Raw genomic sequence first — 9,249 nt, 5'->3', positions numbered from 1 at the left:
TAACAAGGTGTAGAGCTGGATGAACACAGCAGGCCAAGCAGCATCATTTTCTGAAGAAGGGTCTAGGCCCGAAACGTCAGCCTTCCTGCTCCTCTGCTGCTTGGCCTGCTGTGTTCATCCAGCTCTACACCTTGTTATCTTAGAAATGAAAAGACTTTGATTTCGGAGAAAAGCAGAGACTAAGAGAAAATGAGGAGAAAGAAAATCAGAGTAATGGCAAGGGACAGAGAGTTAAGAAAACATAAAATGGAAAGGCAGGAAACAACAAAGAGAGGGAGATGGAATTTAAAGGTTGAACTTCAAAGACATAAAAGAACTGGGACAACATGAGTCAGTCAAGGAAAATCTCTGACTAATGAAGGAGCAAGGAGGTATTAACTTCGAGAATGATGCTGATTCCAATGAAGGATTTACTGTAACTAGGAATCTATGCTCAGTGCCTAAATGTACTGATGAAGGAGTTGAAAGTATTTTACTCATTTGAGAAAATAGGTAAACAGATGAAATGGCCAAAAGATGTTTAGATGTTTTAACAGGTACAGCTATATCTGTGCGCATTAGTTCATCAGAAGAACAATCTGCAGAGTTACAAAACTGTCACAGAAGCAATATTCTATCTTACAAGCTCTTGCTTGAAGCTTATCAATTAAAATTTAGGATGATGAGAAAGAAACCTCATCAGATATTTGTAGAACTTGCATGGAAGAAAGAAATACTATTGGGTCAGGGCTTTAGATCAGCGGTTTTCAATTGGCAGTGCCTTGACAAGATAAGAAATGTGCCGTGAAACTTTTGGGCAGCATCACTTTACCTGAGCATCAAGGTCACATCTGTGCTTCTGATCCAGTCCAGAATATTGGTGTCTATTTTTGAAGGCAATGTCTGCTGACTCCAGGTCACCCTATCACAGCAGCGAGGGGAATAGCTTTCAGTGTCTGATTGGTGGATGGCGCTGTCACTCAGTGCATGGGGCTGATGAGTTGGTCATGTTTGGCTTTTGCCCTTTGCTGGGCTGAGCCAGTGAGCTCTCCTGCCACTGCTACAGCAGGTTGTCAGGACTGCACTGGAGCACAGCCGCGAACATATGGAGTGCGGGAGCTTCAGTGTGCAGAGGAGGCCCTTTGTTGGAACTGAGTCTGAGGCAGAGGGTTTCAGCTCACCACCTCGCCCAAGCTGCACATGGGGTGGGGCAGCTACTGTCATTGGTGACCCCAGCAAAATGGGCACCTGTTGAGAGGTGGCTGGATGGATGGCAGGTGGGGAGTGAAGTGAACTTGGGGCAGCCTCATTGATCACTCATTGTCTCCATTCCTACCATAGCATAGTAAACGTGACATTTGTGAGCAAACAATTCAGCTGAAAAATTAGGAACCAGTTGCTTTAGATCACTAAAGCTACAGGAAAAAAATAGAAAATATCAGGGAAATTATGATCATGGGAGAATTTAGAAATAGCATTCCTGTAAATTTAAAAATGTATTTAGGTAAGTGTCAATAATAAAGATCATAAAAGCAGCAGATATCCATGAAATGTCACACAGATAAAGGAGAAATGCACAAGGAAAGCGATGGAAAAGTCTGTAGATGGAAGTGGTGCAAAGTTTACAGAACAGACAGTAGGACACCAAAGTAATAAAGGAGAAAAGTTAAAATCAAAGGCGACATAAATAAATTAAGATGCATCCACCGCAATAAAACCAGGTATACTGAAGCCATCTGCTTGAAGTTAAATGGGAGACTTGCAGTAGTAGAGTGTCTAAAATATCTTCAAAAAATGAGCCAACAGCAATAGAAATAGGTATTAAAACTGTAGCAGTAGTACAGGGAGAACATGTTTCCTTAGAATGTACTAAGAAGGTAGAGATGGCTCAGAACAATCATGAAAATTCATCTTTATATATTGACAAGGAGAATCAGATCACTGGAGGTGCTAAGTGTTCTATCTCAAAAGTGGAATTATTTCTTTATGCACTAAATCAAGGAGGTAAACCAATAAAGTTATTGAGAGACTCTTGAGCAAGTCAGTCACTGATGCTGGCTGATGACGCTATTTGTCTTTCAGGCGGGTTAAGGAAGGAGTATATGACATAGGGAGACAATTTGGAAATTTGATTATCAGATGCATTTTTGAAAATTCACTGAAAGGAATGAAGGTAAAGAGAATGGGGCTGATATGTTTAACCTGTCCTCTTTAGTAGAAGTGCAAGAAATGGATTTGCAATTGAAAGTTATGCTCAACAGCTTATTCAGAAATTAAATCAGACACTATTCCCACATTATTAATTGAAAAACAAAGTAATGAGGAAATGCAAATTACATAAAATACTAGACAATGAGTAATGGACAGTGGTCCATCATGTGGTACTTCCATTTGAGTTGCATAATGAAATTTTACAAGTAATTCATGAAATTCTAATTCACTTAGGATTAAGAAAACACAAGTTGAGATATTATAACATTTTTATTGGCCAGGGTTACATAAAGATGGGGCCAAATTCTGCCAGCCACGCAAAATGCCAAGTAGTGGTGAAATTAAATTTGTGCCTTCAATTCCAATATCTGTTTTTGAAGAAGTGGCTCTAGCAGCGTCTTAATAGATTGTAGGACCGCTACCTAAGTTTCTTTTAGTAATAATGGATGTTTCCACAAAATTTCATGAAGCAGTACATCAGGAAAAATTACAACAAAAGTGGTAATGGAAAAGTTGGTTCCTTTTTTTTGTTACAAGCTACGATTTACCTAAAGAAATACAATCAAACCAAGTTCAAATTTTATGTTGCAAATCCTTTCTTAGGCTTGAATATACTTAATGACCCTTTGTGGTAAAGAATTCTATAAATTCACTATCCTCAGATGAAATTTCTCCTCCTCTTTGTCTTAACTGGGCAACCTCCTATTGTGAGATTATGCCCTTGATTCTTCCACAAGGGGAAACAACCTTTCTGCATTGACCTAGTCAAGTCCCCTAAGAATCATGCACATTTCAATAATCTGCCTCTCAGTCTTCTAAACCCCAAATGAGCACTGGCCCAAGCTATTCAAACTTTCTTGTAAGACAACCCTTCATACTGGGGAACAACCAAGTGCACCTTCTCAAGGCTGTCTCTAATACTTGTATATCTTTCTACTGAGAAGGGGACAAAAACTGTTCACGGTATTCCAGGTGTGATCTAAGTAGTGCTTTCTATAGTCTTAGCAAGAGTTCCCAATATTTATTGTTTATTCCTTTTAAAATGGATCCCAACTGTCCATCTGACTTCCTCATTACTTGCTGAATTTTTATGTCAGGTTTTTCTTTGTGATTTAAGCATGAGGATTCCCAGTCCCTTTGTGATGTAGCTGTCAGCAGTTTTCTCTATTTAAGTAATATTCAGCTTCTCTATGTTTCCTGCCAAAGCACATAACCTAGTCCTCTCGTTAATGATTTAACTCCTTAATTAACAGAGCTGCCCAATATCTTCTCCTAGATTCCTGCCCTTCCAAAATGTCAAATTTCTTTGAATATTTAGGTCTCAGCCTTGGACACCTGGCAATTAAGTTTCTGAAATGTCTGTCAGGTCATCCATATTCATTTCTACTTGTGGTATCAATGAATCCATTTTGTTATGAATGCTTTACAGGTTTAGATAAAGAGTATTCTTGAAAAATGGTGTTCCTTATTTGCTGCTGCATTAAATTTATATCGTATGTCTATCCCTGAGACACTCATTACTCCCATTGGTTATCATTACCAATGTTGATACCCTGCTAAATTACCTAGCTCATTCTGTCAATTTAATCACTTCTTCCCACAGGTGATCCCTCAACTCGATTATTTAGATTAAATCCATCTCTACTATCCTAATTATACAAGTTGTCAAAATAATGACCTCAGCAGGAGTCAAGTGAAGATTCCTCCAGTGGTACACCTCACACTTTCCCCAATACTAGTACTAGTGCCTCATGAGTCAAAGCAGAGAATTCAGCTGTATGATTGACTGAATGTTTCTTTACAAAACTTTAATCATGGGAAAGAATGGAGATCAGGAGTTAAAATCCGAACAGCATAGTTCAAAAAGTGTGTAGAAAGATCAGCATCATAATGACAAGCTGGTATTTGATTTTAAAAGAAGAATAAAAGAAGTCCTGAATCCAGAAGGATTATCAGAAATGTTGTTCTTGACAAAGTATACCAAAACTAAACCAAGTACTGAACTATCACTTATTAGTATAGAACTTGAGCCAAGTTCTTGAAGGTATTCACTTTACATTCAACAGGTAATGCCTCAACAGAGTCAACTTGCTTGGTGTGAATTTAAACTCAAGGCAATAACTGTTCACTGGTTCATTCTCCAAGGCAAAAACTACCAGAGTCCGCTGACAATCAATTAGCATTATATTCTCATGCAGTATATATTGTTGTTCACCTTGAAAATTGGTACTTTTATGATCCTGTCCTGTTTTACGTAATTTTGTAATCGAGGAGATGGAAAAGATGAGAAACACGCTTAAATGTAGAAGGCCATAGGAGACTTGCTGTGGCAAATCAAGGCAAGTGAAGCTGCCAGTTGTAAAATTAACATTCTTTAAACAAAAAATTGGAATTCCATGAAGTTTAAATAGCATTATCCCATGAGATTGGCAGTGACTAGTTAAGCCTTATAATTTTGCCGAGGTAGGTAGCTTAATGGTGAAATGTGACAACAGATAGAGGATAATACTTACATGAACTAAGTTGCTGGATAAAGTTTCTACAATGTTAAATTTTGATTAGTGGTATGTGGTTTTACAAGTTTGTTTTGGATTGGCTTCTTTAATTAATTAAGACTGTAGTCATGTGGAGGGGGTGTTGTAAAGCATCTGCATATGACGTGGGATTATTGGTTCTGTTGTATAGATTTCTAGTTGCCTACTAAATAATGTCTAGTCAATGTTGTTTTAAGTTTGTTTGTTTGTTATAGTAAAAGACTTAGAATGGGAAATCTTGTTGTGCAATTTCTTTGAATTGGTTACTGGGAATTCAAATATCTTTTTAAGTGATATCTAGTCTACAGGGATCATATTGTTAGAAATGAATTCTTTACACTTACCCATCATGTTTTTAAAAGACTTCTACTAAATCAATTTTAGATCATCTCTGTCTTAAAGAAAAGGACCTCATCCACAAGGCTGATGGATACAAAGGGGCTTTACAATTTGAAATCACAATTTGATATTTCTAATTTGTTTACAGTTTCTATAATTTATGGTTACATTTGTTATCATTAATTGACCATTAATTATATGATCTATGAAGGAATCCTGTTTGAGGTTCCTTATTCTATATGCAGTTTTGTATTAGGTCTTGTGCTAAGTTTAAACATTTTGTAATCTCGTCATTTTATGATGTAAATAATTCTGTACACAGAATTCTATTTTAGGTAGCATATGATAGTATTTTTTTAAGACAAGTGGGCTTCCTTTATTTTGCATAGTGTGACAAAGTTACAGCTAAATTTTAACAACATTACAGTTCTTCGCCAAATATGATTAGGTCATCTGGGAAGATTCACTAAAATATATAATTTATTGGAATACAATATATGAATAGTCTTACAAATTTTTCTCTTCAAAATTTATCTAATATTTCTCTCCCAGAAGTACCTGCTAAGTATTTCCAGAATGTTCTGCATTTATTGCATGAAGATTTATCTTGTAAAGTCAGTGAAATGATGACAAAATGCATAAATCAAGTATTGATACTTTGCATTCCATCATCTCCAACAGAGACTAAAACTGCATTCCATCATCTCCAACAGAGACTCAAACTGCTGGTTGCATGGAGTTAAAACTGTTTGCAGGTATGGAAACCAGGATGCAGCATGCTGTTTATCCTAGGGAACTGGAAGGATTGAGGTAAGACAATACTACAAGTTTTTCAATAGTGAATTGAAAGTTATGTATTGTGGCTACTTGAATTGCATGCAATTCTTATGGCTTAATACAGCGTTAGGGGAAAATGATTCATTTTTAGAAACACGGAGTCCTTGAACAGGAAATATATCCTAAATCCAGTGACCCCATTGCAATCATACAATTTATTTGTCCACACCAGCATAGTATGAATGTATTTTTTGCTTCGTCATTTACTGAGACATTGGTCTTAATTTTAAAAATTTGAGGCATTGTCTGTGCTCTTTCCTGCCCCCTATGGGTTTGCCCTAAAAAAAACTTTAGCAGATCACATTTTTATTTACTACTGATCACATTTTTTTCTTCACGTGTGCTTCTTATCCTTTTCAAGATGAGACAATACTTATTAAAGAATCATTATGCTCCCTTACCTGTCTGTTGGAGACGCACTGTGTTGAACTGGTGGGAGTGGGTCACTCAAATACCTAATTGCATGCAAAGGCATTGCTGATGACGAAACTCCTGGATCAGTTAGATGTCTAGCCGCATGCAAGGGTGTTACTGATGACTTTCCCGGATCACTTGGATATCTAATCGCGTGCAATGGCATTACTGATGATGATACTTCTGCATCAGTCCGGGGTCTACTGACATGCAAAGGCAATACTGATGAAGGTTTTCCTGGATCAGCTAAAGGCCTAATTGCATGCATAGTTGTTACTGAAGATTTTCCTGGATCATTCAGGTGCCTCATGGCATGCACAGTTGTTACTGATGATTTTCCTGGATTAGTCAGAGGCCTGGTTGCATGTATAAATGTCACTGATGAAGATTTTGATGAATCATTTGGAGCTCGAGCCACATGCAAAGGCGTTACTGGTGAGGGTTTTCCTGGAGATGGTGGAAATTCATAACACTGCAATAGGCTATCTGCTAATTCAACCTGTAAATAACAGACAAGAACTGTGAGAAAGCACAATGTAACTAACCAGTACTTTAAAAAAATACAGTATAGTGGAATCACTATTAATCATTTTAATGAAGATGATACCTCTGCTGGAAAATGGATATTTTGGTCATTAACTTGCACAATCACAAGAACTAGTCTTATTTACTCCATTAGAACTCTCCATAAAGTTTTGTTAATCTTCAGTGTGGAAGTTCCAGTATTCCAATATCTCCTTGTAGTTAATAGTTTCCCATCTTAGCATCATCCTAGCAGAATATTTTGCAAACTACAATCAATGGACTGCTTGGATGTGGTAAAGATGCAACTTCACTCCTGGAAATAACAATCAGTGGTGTTAGCTAAGAAAATGTTTTCTGGATTTTCATTGCCAATGCCCAGACTGTTACTGTAACTCCCTTGCAATTGATCCCATCACCAAATAAAGAATTAAAACAAAAAAAACAAAGAACTGTGGATGCTGGAAATCAGAAACAAAATCAGAAATTGCCAGAAAAACTTAGCGCATCTGGTACCATCTGTAGAGAAAAAGCAGAATTAATGTTTTGGGTCCACTGGACCCGAAATATTAACTCTGCTTCTTCTCCACAGATGCTGCCAGACCTGCTGAGTTTTTACAGCAATTTATGATTTTGTACCAAATAAAGAATTATTTGCCGCATTTGTTAACAAAGGAAACTATGACTACTCGTTCACACCCTGGAGAGTCTTGCACCACTTTGGATCACGTGCTGATAACAATCCAGTTTTTGGACATACATTAGACATAACCTTAAGAGTTGACATCTTTCACTTTGAGCCATGGCAGTATAACTAAAACCCATTTGACTTGCTTGGATGTTTTGCCTCAAGGACTGACAATAGAGATAGCGGCAATGTCTTTTGCAAGGTAAAAAACTGGTGCTCATATTAGAACAATGCTAAAATTCTGTCCAACACGACATTGTTAGGAAAAGCACTTTCCTCTTATCAAGTTTAAATTGAAAAAGTTTAGAATTAAGTTGTGCTAAAAACTTTGTTAATAATGGAAACAGAAAAAGCTGATGCAAGAGACAAAGCACTTGCTGAATGAGACACCAAATAGTTAATGTTCTTGATTATGATACAACCGGATCATGGATTAACCTTTATGAATCGTTGTGCAACCAAATGCCAGACTATGCATTCATACCAAAGGTCTGCTGACAGTTTGTACAACAGGCATATCATAATGTCAATGTGCATTTCTGACTTGACACCAATGTTGCCATTTTGAAGCTCCACTCTACAGCCTACTCCCGCTCTTAACCTCATAAAGCTGAACATAATATTAAGCAACGTGAAGCATTTTGAAACATACAAAGCTACTTCCTAGTTTATTTCTTCTTGCAATTGCTACAATTCTGCTTGCCTTTAATACTTTCAATGGTAGTTTAACGTTTTTCTTCAGTTTCAGTAATGCACAGAGACTGATCTGGAATACCTGATTATTTTAAGGACTTCTATACTTATGAGTAACATGGATGATTTGGCAGGTTTTTCCCCTCTTGGCATTCAGCTCAACTGACAGAATAGTAGATGCCATATAGAGCAGAACAATCTGTTAGAAGAGTGGGGGGGAGGAGGACAGAAATATGCTCAGCAAGACGTCAAGTCTACAGTGGATGTTTAGGGAGCAATTTTCTGACATGAACTTCAGAGATGACCAATATTTTAGGCACTTGTGCTTCAGCAAAGAGGATGTCACTGAAATCTGCCACCTGCTGATACTACAACGTCATAGCAGGAAAGGACTGCATTGCTTGAAACTCTCAAGGTGATTGTGGCTCTGAATTTCATCGCATTTGGCTGTTTTCAGTCTGCTGTTGTGGATATAAGCAAAACTTTGGATCAAAAACAACTTCATCTTCTATTGGCTTACCAGAGAGAAGATGGCTACATTTCAAAACCTTCTTGCTCTACAGCTTCCCTTTCACAACTCTCCTACTTGCACTTCCCTCTCTTTACTTTCCCTCTCACTTCTTATTTTCTGCCTTTCCTAATGTGCCCGCTGCCCTCTCCCAACCCATTCACTCGCCACTTCTGTCGTCTCTTGATCCTCCAGCTACGACTTGCCCCTCTCCCATTCACTCCTTCCTGGGTGAAATGGCAAGTGAGAAGCAGTGAAGGTACCGGAATGGGGAGCAGTGAATGGGAATTAGGAAGAGGGAAGCAGGGTAGGAGGATCAGGAGAGGGAATGGACGAGTGGGACGGAGGAGAGAAACAGTGAGTTTCTTTTAACAAGCCTGATTGTGCTGAATAAAAAGAAAATCAGGCAGCATCTTTCAGGGAACATGCCTAATTTCAGACAGCCAGAATGATCTTAGTTTAGAACACTCTGAAACAGAGTAATCCGACATGACTGTAACTTTGGACTTTGATGAACCGTATTG

The 9,249-nt window shown here is 37.9% G+C and overlaps 1 protein-coding gene across 1 annotated transcript in view; it reads right to left on the bottom strand.

Annotated features, from left to right (window-relative positions):
• Positions 1-9,249, bottom strand: part of LOC109935447 (band 4.1-like protein 4B) — a 278,476-nt gene that overhangs the window by 6,837 nt on the left and 262,390 nt on the right. The window contains exon 24 of the mRNA XM_048614210.1: positions 6,302-6,813. Coding sequence (XP_048470167.1) covers positions 6,302-6,813 — 512 coding nt within the window. The remainder of the gene's footprint in view (positions 1-6,301; positions 6,814-9,249) is intronic.

Source organism: Rhincodon typus, chromosome 2 (genome assembly GCF_021869965.1).
Source record: "Rhincodon typus isolate 14 chromosome 2, sRhiTyp1.1, whole genome shotgun sequence".
Lineage (NCBI taxonomy): Eukaryota > Metazoa > Chordata > Chondrichthyes > Orectolobiformes > Rhincodontidae > Rhincodon > Rhincodon typus.
Note: the sequence above shows the minus strand (reverse complement) of the source record. Positions and strands in the feature narration are given on the sequence as shown.